Below are 15,898 nucleotides of genomic sequence, written 5' to 3'. Positions count from 1 at the left end.
TACCGTCACTGGTCCATGCATTTTGTGAGTATCTTTCATGAAAAGAGGGCTGTTGAAGTACAGCGCTGTCTAATCTGAATCCTAAAACACAAGAGGGCTTTGCAGCATTGCATAAATTTAGTAAGAACTGGGAATAAATATTTTTCATCGCTGGTATCATCAGAAAGGAAGAGCAACATGAGACTAAAAAAAACATCCGCAAAGAGAAAAGCCCCACGGACTTGTCCTAAATTGAAGCAAAAAACCTTGAAGGCTAGCATAAATCACAATAGTAAAATTTATGCTAACTTAAAACCACAAAAAATACAGCATCACATCATAAACATTTTTAACAAAACCTATTCCTAGTGTAATACAGATATTAGTGAAGAAAAATTTCCTGAAAGATACTCAGTTTTGTTTCAATAACCAACATTTTTAGAAGCAACATGGCTATAAATACAGCATCTGATGCTACCCAAAGTAAGTTATTGATAATTTATAAGCTGACAAACCAGACACTGCAGCAGGACAGATGCCCATCACTGGCCAGGCAGGACTTCAGAGATCGTGAAGGGTCTGAAAGTCACATGCTTTTAACTTTTGGGGAGCTTAAGACAGAAGAGTGCACTAAGCTGCAGGTTGGTGAGGGAGACTAACATGTGGGCAAGTATGGCAGGAGGTTATACACTCTAGACATCGCCTGGTATTAAAGGGTATTCCTTGCCTCATACTCTCACAGAGAGGGGAAAGACAAACGGTTTTTGGTAAGGGATTTTAGTCACCCACCAGCCAGCACAGCACACTGAGAAGGAAAAGGCGCCACACTCAAACAAACCTTTGCTCCCATTGACAAAATCCCTGGAGAAACTGCGAGTTTGTGCAGAGAGGCTGTGGGACCTCCACTGTTGGAGGTGTCATGACCCTGAGCAAGCTGACCTGATGAGCTCTGCTTTGAACAAAGTTGAACTGCAGGGCCTGCAGAGGTCCCTTCCAACCCGGAGTACTCTGTGATTCCGTAATGATCCTGCTTGCAAAGCCCAGCAACTGTGAAATCAGTAGTAACAGAACTCAAGTCATTCAGCCAGCTGCAGTTCTCTTTTATGTCGCTTTGTATGCTAGCTAAGCGAATATATGGCAGAAAAATCCTACCACGTTAGTCAATAATATACCATTTGCATAGGCAAAGAGGACACAAAAAGATGGACTACTACAAATTTAACCTTTACAATAACCTGGTCTTGCAATACTAATCTATATGTAAATCCAGCTCCTGCAGTGCTATTTCTTGTATGCAACGTCACATGCCAGCATATTTATGAGAGAAGAGAAATGGTAAAGACATGTTAATAGAGGCAGTATTAACAGTCTTTGCTCGAGGCAACATGCTTGTTAAATCATTCTGACTCTTCATGCAATTTCTTGGCCCATCCACTACACACAATCTCATTGCAGACACACACTAAATTTAAAAAAAAAAAAAAACAAAACAGGCTCAAGTCTTTCAAAAGAAAAAGAAACCATTATACCACGAGAACATCCGATGTATATGTGAAACCAATAGAGTCTAGAAGATTTTCATCTTTTATACAGCTATCTGCTTGAGGACAGTAGAACCCTTGACTTGAAAAGCTTCTGAGATTCATTCTCAGTCTGATGAAGCACTTGTCCATCTCAGGCTGTGAAGACAACTGTGTGGTCTCTGTACATGATGATGCAGAAGAGTCCTGCCTCCTTCATCTTCTCCTTCCAACTCCTCCTCTGAGACAAAGTTTCATAATTAAATAGTTTCATGCCAGGTGTTTCCATATTTAGGGCACTTCAAATAAAGAATCACAAGAGTTCATCACCACAAGCAGAAAACACTGTTTTTTCCCTAGCAAGACCAGATGGAACAGCTGAAGCCAGTCTGAGTGATACTTCACTAAGCAAGATCAAGCAATTCCAACCTGAGGCAAATACTCATTGTAGACGACTTCAGCCCAACTTACTGAAATCTAGCTGAGTTATTGACAGTCTTAATGAGATGGGTAAGCTTACTAATGGGCAGTATTGCCAAGCCCACATTTATAAAAACACGAAGAAATAAAGCTGACAGCACAAAGAAAATCGATTGGCACACAACAAATCAATTAGCACACAATCCTGAAATAAAATTAACATTGGCTTCAGAGTTCATTTTGCAGAGGGCACAGGTTTTATAATGAACAGACTAAGCAATTGATCCATTTTAACTCAATTTTTAAGCCTTACTGTAAGGGAACCTGAGTTCTTTATGTTCCAATGATTAGTTTTCACTGACTTTCAGTAGTAATTATGGAATGCCACAAGAATCAGAGCCTCATGTTCATTCAATTTACATGCAAATTTTGTATTAAAGCTTCATATTTTTAAGTAGAATATTATTCTCAAATACATTATATAAAGAGCAGCTGGAATACATGCATTTTGGAGGTGGGAGTGACTCCACAAAATGCAATGGCTTCAGCTGGAGCTAAATTTTTATTAATTATTTGCATAAACAGTTTTACTGAAGACTGTTTGCTGACAGAGTAACTATTCCAGAAAGACAGCAAAAAAATAAATCAAAATTAGCTGGATTATCTTAAGTCATTGTCAATGCTGTTGTAGCAGGCCTAGGGTCATTTAATTCTACTTTTAGTGTAATTGTACATTTAATCCTTAAATATACCTTCCCTTGATTATCCTTAAACATACCTTAAATTGATTATCTCAGATTTCATTTTTTAGATGGTCTGCTAGTGAATGGATTAACCGGTACCATCTTTGCCTAGAGATTAATTTATCTGTCCAAGTCATTACAGGCCATTTACTGTGCTCGTCGGCCCAAAAAGCACTTAATTATGCAGAAGGCAAAAAGCAGAGCACATTCAGAAATCCTCTCATGTTTGTACTAAACAGTGAAACGACACTCTCTGTAATACTGTAAATGTTAACTTCCCAGTCTGACCTGTTCTCCTTCCATCACTGCACTTATTGGTACATTCATGGCTAAGGTGATCTCCCAACATCAATTGCACAGATTTATGTCAAGTACAAAAAGGAACTAAGAAATACTAGGAACAATTTACACTAGGAAACAATTCACAGTCCTGGTCAAGACTGCTGAGACACAGATACATAAAGAAAAGCTAATACTGAATTAGAAGTCATTTCTTGTATTTGGCTTGGTTTCTAAAACTGCAGGAGCACTCTTAAAATTATTTCTTAGCATCTCTAACACATTCTGTAATAGCTTTAATGGCTATTACAGCCTCTGTAAAGGATGAAGATTCATCATATTAAGATGACTAACCCACAGATAGAAAACTGCTTGATCTTGAAAGCAACTATCACCTGAATAAATTGGACAAGACCACATCATCTTCTAAAATCAAGAATTTAACCATTCAGTACGTCCTGTAAATAGCACAGTTACTTTTTACAGTTGCAAACATCAAGGTTCAGATCATCTAGGGGACTGAAATACCTTTAATGACCCGGACTTGACTGCCCTTGCAATCACTATCACAATTAAAACCTGGTTTAGCAGTTAGATAATCAGAGCTAAAGCCTCAATCCTACAGAGCTAAAACTTCAATCCTATTAAAAAGATACTTCAATATGGAGCAGAGTTTCTCATGCACACAAGCAAGGGAAAGTCAGGGACAGGAAAGCAGAGAGACTGTGCAGATAACCAGATCCACAAGATGGAAAGAACCAGGTAGCATTGGATTTTAAGGCAGAAAAATCACATGAAGAGAGCTAAATTGCAGATGTAGCTACAGCACTTTTTTGGTAATAATTCTTATCTAAACTACTGGATCAAAAGAAAATTATTCCTTCTCTCTCAGGTCCTGCATAAGAACAGCTTGTTTCCCATTTGTGCCTGCCTGCCAGGGGAAGCATTTGGGCTGCAGCTACATGTTGTCAGCTCAGACGGGGAATTCTGACACGTAAATGACAATTAGTTGAACTGGAGCAGTAGTTCACACATGGGAGTGATTCACACCTTTATTCTACTTAGGCACCAAGTTTATTACAACTGAATTTACTGTGAGACTCAACATTTTACAACTAATGAGTTTCAGCATTTCTTGAAAGGAATTTCAAAATTATAAACCCGTAAATGAAGGAAGCAAAGTCCCATTTACTGCAAACTGGACACAGACCAAGTTCATGCCACAGCTCTGAAGAGCGTACTCTGGCATATTCCACACCAGACTTGTCCTGTTCTGCTTTAAGGGGAAAACCCTATATAATACCTTGAAATTATAACATAGCTTACACCAAAACTTTTTCATTAGGTGATGCACAAAAGTATTTCACATCAACTCACATTAGATGGAGAATAGTTCTGTGCAGCACAGCTCTTATCGCTGCTTCACCTCATGTTTCGGGTAGACAGAGCAAAAAAAAAATCCAAAAAAGGAAATTAACTAAAACTTGGAGGCTTATACAAACAAACAAACAAACAAACAAGTTAGAAAACTGTCAGGGTTACTTCTTTCAGTGAAGATAACAAGCTCTAACTTTGTGCTGTCCTGTATCACAAACTTAAAAGAAAACTCATCTGGGAAAATGAAAAATAATTGAATTTCAAGAAAGGACATGCTAAAATAGCCACGAAATTCAGAAGAAAATAATCTTCTGCCACAAAGTCTTGTATTTTCTTAACTAGTTTAGGCAATATCTCAAATTATATCCCCGCACTTAGAAGCAAGGAACACCCTAAAAAACAAAAGCAATTAAACACCAACACATTATCTAAAGAGAAGAATTTTTAGCTGCTACATTATTTCACCAGGGAAAAAACTCTGCATTCCTGAAACCCTGACAGTGTGACAGACTAAAAAGAAAGGTTTTACTCTAGTTATCTACAGCATCAAAACTCAAGTTCAAAACCTACTGTATCTCTCAAGAATGCGTAAGTATTCAAAGAAAATTGCATCAGATGAACCTTGTTATTCCAGAAGAGGATTACAAATATCCATGCTTCTTCATAAACATATGAAAATCATGGCAGAGACCAAGTCATTGGTTTGTTAATGACGTTAAATGATGTCTAAACACCGTGCTGAGAATTAACACAGCTATCGCTGAACACATCCAGCCCCTTGGCCGTGCTGCCAGGAACCTGCTGCCACGGGCACCCTGCTGTATGGGAAAGGCTTCCCAGCAGTCACCCTCCCTGCAACATTACCAACATCTCTGCTTTCTTTTTAAAATTACTGCTGATCCACATGCCTACGGCTATCTTTTCCTTATAAATAACATTCTATAATATAAGCAGCTGAGCCGGTTGTTCCTTGAGGGTAGTAACTTAATGGCCTTTTCTATTTCAGATTACAGGTCAATTCACAATTTGTTTGGTCGGTACATCTACTATATTCTGACGAGCATCAGCCGAAAAGCTTTCTCCCGTTCCTTTGGTGTATAGCTTCTAAGAGATAGAGGTTATATCATAAAAAGTACAGATTCTTTTAAAATAAAAATCTAGGCTCAGACAAAGAAGAAACTGGAATTAATTTTGATAGCACTGACAGAGGAACCAGCACTCTCTCCTCATCTTTTCTGCAAAAGGAAGGCTCACTTCTTTCGGCAGGTATATTTTGAAAGCTGAGTCCCGCTAATACACTACCAACTTCTTCAGAAATGGGGATCATCCAGTGCCTAGTTTGGAGCTTTTTTTAAATAAAATCATTACGAGAAATAAGCTTCATTTGAATGATACTTGTGGATTCCTCTTTTCTTCTACATCTGGAAGACGACAATGGATAAATAAACAAAGAAATCAGGGTCTTCAATGTCAAAAATTCGTCAATGACATCTAAATGTATTTTCTCATTCTCTCTGGATGCCACCACAGTTATTAACAACAATGTATCTGGACTACAAAACAAGTGGAGTGTGATGATTTGCAGTTGCTTTTATATAAAATTACATATACTAATTAATTAGCATAGTCAGTGCTTTTATACCTTTGAAAATGAACCAGCTACTCAGTGCCAAACCTAGCATCCTGCCTTAGACACACAAAAAGCCAGAATATATTTAAAAATATGCTTAAATCCTGCACACAGAATTGTTAAAGTGTGTTAAGTCAAACACCTTCGATAACGTTGGGGAGTGCACACAGACATCATCTCCTGGGTGACTAACTGGCTCAGAGAGCATCCTTAGCAGGATAACAGTTACATTGCTCAAAGGATTTTTATCTTCTTCAGAGTCTGTTATCTCACCCTCTTTTCTCTACTCACAACAAGAACCAGCTCCAGCTTCCTGGTCAATGCTTCGCTCAGCTTGGAAAGCTGGGCAGAACCCGCAGCACTCTAGGAAAACTTCACCAAGAAAAGGATGTGACTGCAGCAGCCAAGAGGTGCAACCTCTGTAACAGGGCAACCTGCTTGATCTGAGGATGAATATGAAAACACAAAAGCTCCAGCTTATGTTACATGCAACTGTTTATCTCTTCCATAATTAAGGTTTCCTGCTTCAGCCTTCTAATATGGCACCAATAGCTTGATCAAAGTTATCAAAATGGAAAAATATATTGGTTCCACTTAAAAAAGCACTTCAAATTGCGAGCCAACAGTATCAATCTCAGACAACATGAAGCATACAAGAACTTGGTGGAAGTGAAGACGCAGGTTTGGAAAGAGCTTCCAGGAATGAATCCCGATTCAGGCCACTTTCTCCGGGCAAACCCTGATTCCTGCTTAATAAACTGTACTACCACAACAAAAACTACACACATGAGTCCAGCTGCTTCTTGTTTCTCCACCAGTCCACAAACTTCCACTTACTGTTTCTGTCAAAAATACCATCTTCGGCTGAGCTTTTTATAATGAAAAAATCTTATTTATTCCCCCCCCCCCTCCCCTTACAAACAGTGTGATGCTCCCTTGCTTACATCCACCTTTTCAAGGGTACCCCCTTCTCAATAAATTGTGAGTTCCATGAGCAAAGCAGTACCTCAAGCCACACACACAACTCAGTATCTCTGATCAGCAAGCAAAGGGGAGGGGATTGGACTTAAAAAAAAAATTTAAAAGGTAGTTTTAAATAAGTCATATATGTCTCAACTCAATGGCAAAATGATACCCTGAGATGAGCTGAACCAGCTGCCGCTCTCTGTGTTCTTGCTGTAAAGACCATGCTTCCACATTCCATTTGGTCAAGAATCAAAACATATTAAAAAAAACAATGAAACAAATCGCAGTGTATTAGTGAGCAGAGTAGTAACTCTCAAAATAACATTCTTAAATGGCCTCTTGTCTTGAAAACACACTACAAGAAGTGCAGTTGGCTTATCTGAAAAAGAGATTGCACAATTTCCTAATAAAAAGCAATTACAGGTGATTTAAACACTGTGATTAATAGACACTAGGAGTAGCAGAATTTGAAATTACTTTCCAAGGACAGATCTGGAAGAGGATCAAAGCAACACAATACTAATAAAAAAATTAAAATAATAATTTTTAAAAATGGTTTAGCCTTAGATTATTTGAATTACATTCAATTCAAGATACTACGAAAGAATTGGAAAAACAAGCAGGTTTATTGACGTCCCAAGCCATTACACATTTTGTTAAAGGCAATATAATTTAATTTAAGCCATTCCAATTGCCAAAGAGCATTCACTCATAGAAAAAGACTTCTTCAGCTCTCTTTTCCCAGTTCTGCAGGTCTCAGGTGCTCCAGGTGCCCCAGAGTCTGTGGGGTCTCAGAGTGAAGTGTTGTCCTGCTGGGCAGCACTGGTAACTGAAGCAGACAGAAGAAGCTGGACAAGTCTGGCATGGTGAGAGACTTTCAGCGCACGAGATGCCCGATACGCAGCTCTGAGCCTCTTCAAAGAGTCGATGCTTCAGAAATGCCCTTTGCCAAGTAAATGCCACAAAAGCACAAATCAACAGGCTGGTGCAGGATGATGTGGACAAGTTCTGCCCATAATCACTTAAAAGGAAAAGGGTTCACAAAACCATATAGTTTTTCAACTCAAAGAATAGTGTTCTATACTCAAGAGACACCCAAAAGCAAAGACCAACATGGAAGAACAGGTAGCAAGCAAATGTTGTGGTCCTAGTGTCTCCTGTCTCAAACCAGCATTAAAAAAAACAAAAACAAAACCAAAAACAACCATTTTTTTCTCTTACCAGAAGGCAGAAATGCGTACTGACAGTCTGTTAATTGCTTTTACAACTAGAAAAGAGACTGTATGCCTGCCACAGGCCGCCGCCTCTGTCCTAAGCACCTCAGAGAAGCAAAAGCGCACAGTAATATTGTCAATGTATTTTTCTAGTTTTCAGAGTGCGCTTCTGCATTAAACTTAGTATTTTCACAACTAATTTCAAACAAATCAGGTACTATAAAGAAAAAAGTACAATAAGTAATTAAACTCAGCATCCACCATCATACATGGTCTGCATCTAACCAATGTCAAGTGTCAGATACAACAGAAATGGCCTACAGGGACCCAGCATGCTTACCTCTGTATTTGGTTGTACTGCCTGTCCATCCTGGGCTGCAGATGGAACTATTGCCCATGTAATGTTGGCACTGGCAGATGATAAGGAGCTGAGGGCACCATTTTTCAGTTGCTCTGTGGAGTGCGACTTGGGCCCAGCCCATCCCAGGATACCTTCTGAAGCAGAAAATGGGTGTCAACTTACAAGAGACAGATTACAGATTTCTTCCATTCATCTCCATCATTCTACTGATACAAAAGAGCTTATACCTTTTATCTGCTTCCATGCACTTTTACTTTAGTAACAAAAATGCTCTACTATCTTCTATGCCAACTTATCTGTGATAAGTATCTTTTTTAAAAAGTCAATGAAGGAACATTTTTAAAATATTACTCCTACCACTAGATAGAAATATACATAAAGATCATACAATCATACAAACAATTATAAATAAAGATCATTGAAAGGCACACCTTGAAACAATTATCGTCTACCCAGTATTTTAACAGTTATGAAGTTATCCCAGTAAACATTTTTGATGCTGTCCAGATGTTTGCCCCTTCTTATACATATGGATCCATACCAGAAGGGTGACTTATCACAGTATCACAGAATGTTTGGGATTGGAAGGGACCTCAAAAGATCATCTAGTCCAATCCCCCTGCTGGAGCAGGAACGCCTAGATGAGGTCGCACAGGAACATGTCCAGGTGGGTTTTGAATGTCTCAACTCACTTTTGCATCAGACCCCAGTCCAAAGACTAGTTTAAGTAACAGGCTCCCAACCCTTCACTTCTGCCTGAAGTACAAGTTTTAAGCTTAGCAGCTCTATTTTATTTCTGTCTGTACTATTAAAAGCTCTCTCTAGATGAAGTGCTAAAATGCTTTACTTGTCCCAAGACCACAGTTTAGAAGAAGTCTCATTAGAAAGACACACATTAAATATGAATCAAACAGAACTAGACATCAATACAACCCTTATTTCTAGGGGCACCTGATTTCCAGGATGGGACAGTATTTAAGGATTCCAAAACAAAACGAATGATCAGCTAACATGATGGCATAGTTGTTTCTCCCTTACTGTTCTAAAACATAGTATCAACATTAAAATCAGTAGCCCTCAGCACAGGGCTTAAATTGCAGCTATTAATTACATGCTCCTATAAAATGCAGAGATATGGATAAGAAAATTGCAGCTCTTCAGTCATTACCATAATTTGTATATGAAAATACAATTAGTGCCACAGGGAGGATCTGCTTCTCTCATCACTGACAACTTTTTAAGACATCCAGATCAACACAAAGTACATTAAAGAACATGCAATTTCTCATCTTAATATCACCAGCGGTTACCAGAGGTTGCCTCCTAATTAAAGTAAATGGTTTGATCTGGTGAGATAATGCTGTGTACTATCATATCCGCCCTGGTGAGACCCCATCTGGAATATTGTGTTCAGTTCTGGGCCCCTCAGTTCCAGAAGGACAGGGAACTGCTGGAGAGAATCCAGTGTAGGGCAACAAAGATGATTAAGGGAGTGGAGCATCTCCCTTATGAGGAAAGGCTGAGGGAGCTGGGGCTCTTTAGTTTGGAGAAGAGGAAACTGAGGGGTGACCTTATTAATGTTTATAAATATATAGAGGGTGAGTGCCATGAGGATGGAGCCAGGCTCTTCTCGTTGGCAAACAATGATAGGACAAGGGGTAATGGGATCAAGCTGGAACACAAGAGGTTCCACTTAAATTTGAGAAAAAACTTCTTCTCAGTGAGGGTGCCAGAGCACTGGAACAGGCTGCCCAGGGGGGCTGTGGAGTCTCCTTCTCTGGAGACATTCAAAACCCACCTGGACATGTTCCTGTGCGACCTCACCTAGGCGTTCCTGCTCCAGCAGGGGGATTGGACTAGATGATCTTTTGAGGTCCCTTCCAATCCCAAACATACTGTGATACTGTGATATTAATAAAAACAATATTTTTAAAATGGGCTGTGAATCCTATAGCTGACCTCTTACCAAATCCTAAGGATAAAATAATTACAGAACATTCCTCTCATCTAAAATGGCACCAAGCTATGATGACATGATAAAACTTCAGGCCTATTTGGTTGGCATGATTTTGTGGCACCACCTTTTACTGAAGAAAAGAATAAGTAAACAGTTAAGTATAAAATTATTTTCAAAGATCTGAATAAAAAAGCTGGGAAAAAAAGCCAACTTTTTTTTTTTTTTAATATATATATATTTCACACAACTACTCACATTTCTTATTGCCAAAGGAAGAACATCTCTGTGGCTTTGCTGTCAGGCCACATACTGCAAAGCTTTTTGCATTCCAATGACTTTGAGGACTGTGCCAGTAGATAAGTCCCAGTCACGTTATGTGAACCATGTGAGAGAAAATGCAAGTATCAAACAAAAGGTCATTTTCTTGGATTGGTTCTGCACATCAGGCAGCTCACATCTGCCCCATTCCAACAATGGAGTTAAATCAGCACCTGGTATTGGTATATACAGCAAGGAATGAAGAGCACAGTGACTGTAGTGATAGTATCTCTTTGCTGGCTCCTCAGGTCTTGAGCAACTCGCTGCTGGGAACAAAGGATAAACCCAGATCCCTCAAAAGACGCTCTGACTCGGAGGATAACCTGAAGATCATTTTGGCACATTCAAAACAGAATCTCACTCCGCATGGGAGGAAGGAAGCCTACCGTCGGCATGAAAAATGGAACTAAATTCAAAAATTTTGAACAGAAATCTTAGTTCCTTGGAGGGAATGTGTAAATTGTTTTTAAATGTCTAGTGTTTTTGATGTTCATTAGTACAGATTTCAAAGAGGAAAAAAACAAGAAGTTAAAATCAATGTTTCATTTTTGAATAGCCACAAAGAGCTTCACGGAGCATGCCTATGCTTCTCGCTCTTCGTTACTTTGCAATAACAAACCTCAATCTATTTTTCTGTTTCTCCCTGTGAAACAGCAGAATATTGGATTATTACTGCTATTTTCCTATTACAGAGAGACTAAAAAAATAAATGGAAAAAAAATGAACTGACTTCTCTTTATGCCAATCTTTGAAAATAAGTAATCCAGTAATTTGCTTTGGCTACCCATTTTCCCTCTGCGCACACAATCTATTTGGCCTTCACTGTGAAAAAAATCTTTTTTTAAAATTAATATATATTTTTAAAATCTAATTTCTGTAAATAAGCACAAGAAAAAGCTCCCACTTCAATAAAAACCTTGCTTCAGGGGAAATTTTTAAGTGGGTACATTTACTTAACCTTCACTTGCACATTTTCTAAAACACTGTATTCGTTTTCCTGTTCAATACAAACACACCGTAAAAAGACTAATTACTTCATCTTTCTCCAAACATTTTAATGACTCTCTTACAGAAACTATTAAAACTACATGAGCATGTTTTTCCATCTGTCCCAAGGGCAATGCTACCCCTACAGAACAACAAATCCTGTCAGCTTAATCAATTTTTAAACAGATCTTAACAACACGTTATGACCTTGCCAACACCAACACCAATAGGATGCACAAATTAAGGTCTAAAGGATAAAGCGCATCTGTTTCCTCAACAACTCTGTGTATGAGAAAAATTGTTTTATTAAATTCTGTCTGCCTAGAACTTGACTATTTTGCAAAAGAGACACACACAGTAAAAGATAACAGCCATAAATCACAGAAACCTAAATAAATAAGAAGTCAGTTCTCTGAACAAGCTGAAAAATTTCCACACCTAGTTTCAAAGTGCCATTAGGGAACTCTGATGATCTTTAATCTACAAATCTTATTCTGAGATGTCAGCATTCTCATATCATCCCAAGGGAATTGCCATATACCTAATAGAGCAGCCTACTTTTCAGGCAAAAGCAAAGTTTGAGGAGAGAACTCATCAGAAATAATCTTAAAATCAATTAAAATCAGAATATAATCACTATATAAAGTCAGAGGACACAACAACATGCCATCTACTTCACTCACATTATCAGTTGTACATCCAAAACACCCTCATCTGCACTAGTATAGAAATTACTTTTACCACAAAATAGTCCAGGTAGTTGTTCTCTGTCTCATATCAAATTATTTTATTGGAATTTACTCTCCACAGACTAAATGGCCATCTGTAAATAACTTGATCCACTCTAATGGAGTTGCCATCTTTTCCACTTCATGGCACACAAAATTTAGTATCACTAATTCATTCCCGTTCAAGACTTTAAGAACAAAAAAAAAAATATAAAAACTAAACATATTTTGAGAAAGTTAGTTTACCTTCAGAGTTGGATAAGAATAGGAGGAAATAACTGTTACTGTTTTTACGCCAAATTTTTGCTTTGCTCTCAGTCATAGCCAAAGACAGCTAACAAAAAGGCAAATTCAATTCTTATTTTGATATATTTCATCATTCTAAAGAAATTCTCCAGAAAGGCAGTCACAAAATACATAAAAGCATTCACAGCTACACACCTATTTTGCTATTTGCTTTAAGACTATGCAAAGCGCTACTCTAATTAAAGCAAAACATCTGTTTCTGTAGTAAGCTATGCAAAAAGTAGAAAGGATGCACCAACTACACAACCAGCCAGATCTCTACCTGCACAGTGTTGGTTCTCTGATTCCAGCAGCGAAAACCCAGACCTGATTCCTTTGAAGTTCAGTGCATATGCACACACAAAATGAGAGTTTTTATAGAAAATATCCAAAAATAAGCTTCTTTCCCGCTTCCCCTCAATATCCATTTCCGCTGTGATGAACAGGCAGCAGACAAATCCACTAAGGCGCAGGCTGCCCAGGGAAGTGGTGGAGTCACCATCCCTACAAGATGTGTAGATGTGGTTCTTAGGGACATGGTTTAGTGCCTGAGTTGGGTTAATGGTTGGACTTGATGATCTTGAGAGTCTCTTCCAACCTAAATCATTCTATGATTCTACGTAAGTATTTCTCAATAGCAAAGCTACAGTTCGCAACCTCCCATCTATTTTAGATTGTGCAATCGTTTGTAACCCACACAAATCCCCTAAGGAGAAACACGTTTCTCTTTCACAGGTGCACACAGCAGGAGGGAGGGAAATTCTCCCCAAAGAGAAGGTTTACAGGAGATTTTTCAGTTAAGCAATGTGAAAAATGTTCTTGGTTTTATTCTGATTTTATAGATACCTGATGTAACTTTAAACTACATTTTTGCATTATAATTGATGCATGAAATATGCTTAACACCCACCTCAATTGTACAACAAAAAACCTTTCTATTTTTAAGTCCTCTGGTCTCGGTTTAGAGACTGAAATAAACCGCATACATTCTTTCTTGGTACAATTGTAAGCTAACATCTATTAATAAAACTCTTGCAACATACTGTAACTACCCTCTTAACAAATATTCCCTCAATAATGCAAGTGTGGGCCTTGAGAAGAGACCAAGATTAGATCTGGATTCCTTCCCCTGCCAGCGATGGATGCAACAGTTTTGTCACTCCACTGAATCGCACAGCGGGCTGAACCAGCAACAGCAAGAGGCAGCTGCATATCTGCTTTCCAGATTGGAAAGACAACGTTGTATATGCTAATGCTGTCTGGGGACTAGAAAATAACATTATCTTCCAAAGAAAGACCAACATATAAGGAATAACATATTAGCATTTAGATAGAGCTGCAAATTGTTTCAGTTATTCTCAACAGAAACAAGTCTAGTGATTATGTATTTAAGGGAGACCTGACTGACCATGACGAATTTAATATATTACATCAGTTACAAAGAACATGTTCTCCCCTGTCTTGTTTCCTCACCTTTCCCAGCTCTTAAGCATTTGGGGAGGGAAGGAGTAGAAGGGGTTAAGTAAGAAGGAGGAGTACTCTGCTCATCTTTCCTCCTGCCATCTCAGCCATAGGAGAACCCCTGGCTGCCATTTGTCACCAAATTGAAAGCATCTAGGTTTTATCTTTCCTGTCCGTTTATTTTCTCCAAAAAGGAGGCAACGGAGAATCTGCTATAATAAAGTTCAAGTCTACCCTCAACTCCATAAACACCTTCAGCCCATTCACTGCCATGGAAGCCAAAATAAGCAGCATCTGCACATTCAAATGAACTTCAGAAAATCCACAGTGAGAATGTGCTTGGTTTTTGTTTTCAAAAAAAATACTCAGAACAAAAGAAACATTCCATTTTACTCTTTGGAAAAGTGGGCAAGTGAGAAACAGAAAAATATAGAAGGGAATTCCTATCAGGGAGATGCTTTATTCAGTAAACAAACGACTACGGTGAACACAGGCTAAAAGAACAGATTTATCTGTGCAGGCTGCTACTACAAGACAGGATTCTGTCTGCCAAAACACTAAAATTTAAATAAACAGACTTAAAACACAGTGTAAGCTGGTAAAGCTACTTTAAAATAAACATTCAAGTTTGCCTTGTTTGCAGTTTGAGGGGGAATTATGTCAACCATAGCAGTCAACAGGCTTTAGATACTAGACACCAGAGATACTTCTGCCAAAGGCACAAAAAATAACACTAAAAGTTTTAAAGTTTGAAGTGAAGCCAAAAGTTTCCTCTCCACATTTTTATTTTAAAAGGCACCTGTTTCTCGTCTGCATGCTAAATGAACTCAAGCTTGTCACAGGGCACATAATGCTGATTAGCAAATACTTTACATGTACCTAAGTGGTGGCATCCTTGGCCAATAAGAAAATCCTTGACAATTTTCTGTCTCCTACAAAAGAAAAAAATTCCAAAATCCAAAGAAGCTTGTATAGATGCAATTCCTCATCCACGACTCACGCTATACGTAACCACCACTTTCAGCTAGTAATAGTCTCCAGCACATTTTTCAATGAAGGAAAAATATTACGAAGAGATATAGCCAGTGATCAATGCATACACCTTCAATAATGACAGCTAGAAATGAATCTGACATTCTTTTGACTCAAAAGTAGAAACACAGACTGGATTTTGTTTCACTGATGTTCTTGTTGATGCACTTCCAAAATTAAGCACTAACAAAAAGATAATCACAAAAACCCTCCCTTGAAGCAAATAAAACATGTATTGACTATCCTTCAAGACAAGATTGAAGGCTTCAGTTTAATCTTCATGTCTGCTTATAGGCAAGACTGACAACTTGTGAGAAACATGAAAATGATGGGGAAAAATCATGTCATCCTTAAACTATTCCATGACAAAGGATGCCATAAAATATCTGAAGTCAAGACCTACACAATTCTGGATAAGATTCCACTAAACTGAATGGCAAGCTGCTTTCTTTGCACTCACATTACTGGAAAAAAAACATAATAATATTTACATCAAAAGAAAGGAGAAATTTTTTTTCTGTTTAAAGATATAAAGGTCTGTAAGTCTGTTTAAAATAGCTGCTATTTAGCTATAATCTTCACAAGTGCATTCCATAAGTACTAGGTCAGAAAATCTCAGCTACTTGCTTTAAAAGCAGTAA

General features: G+C 38.2%; 1 protein-coding gene across 1 annotated transcript in view; it reads right to left on the bottom strand.

Annotated features, from left to right (window-relative positions):
- The window catches only part of OSBPL10 (oxysterol binding protein like 10), a gene marked incomplete at both ends in the record, with an annotated part of 118,601 nt that overhangs the window by 29,796 nt on the left and 72,907 nt on the right, over positions 1–15,898 (bottom strand). Inside the window, one exon of the mRNA XM_080339904.1 lies at positions 8,469–8,623. Coding sequence (XP_080196030.1) covers positions 8,469–8,623 — 155 coding nt within the window. The remainder of the gene's footprint in view (positions 1–8,468; positions 8,624–15,898) is intronic.

The sequence above is a fragment of the Nesoenas mayeri genome (genome assembly GCF_963082525.1).
Source record: "Nesoenas mayeri genome assembly, chromosome: 2".
In the NCBI taxonomy this organism is placed as follows: Eukaryota; Metazoa; Chordata; class Aves; order Columbiformes; family Columbidae; genus Nesoenas; species Nesoenas mayeri.
The sequence above is the reverse complement of the archived record's forward strand: the minus strand, read 5'-3'. Positions and strand labels throughout refer to the sequence as shown.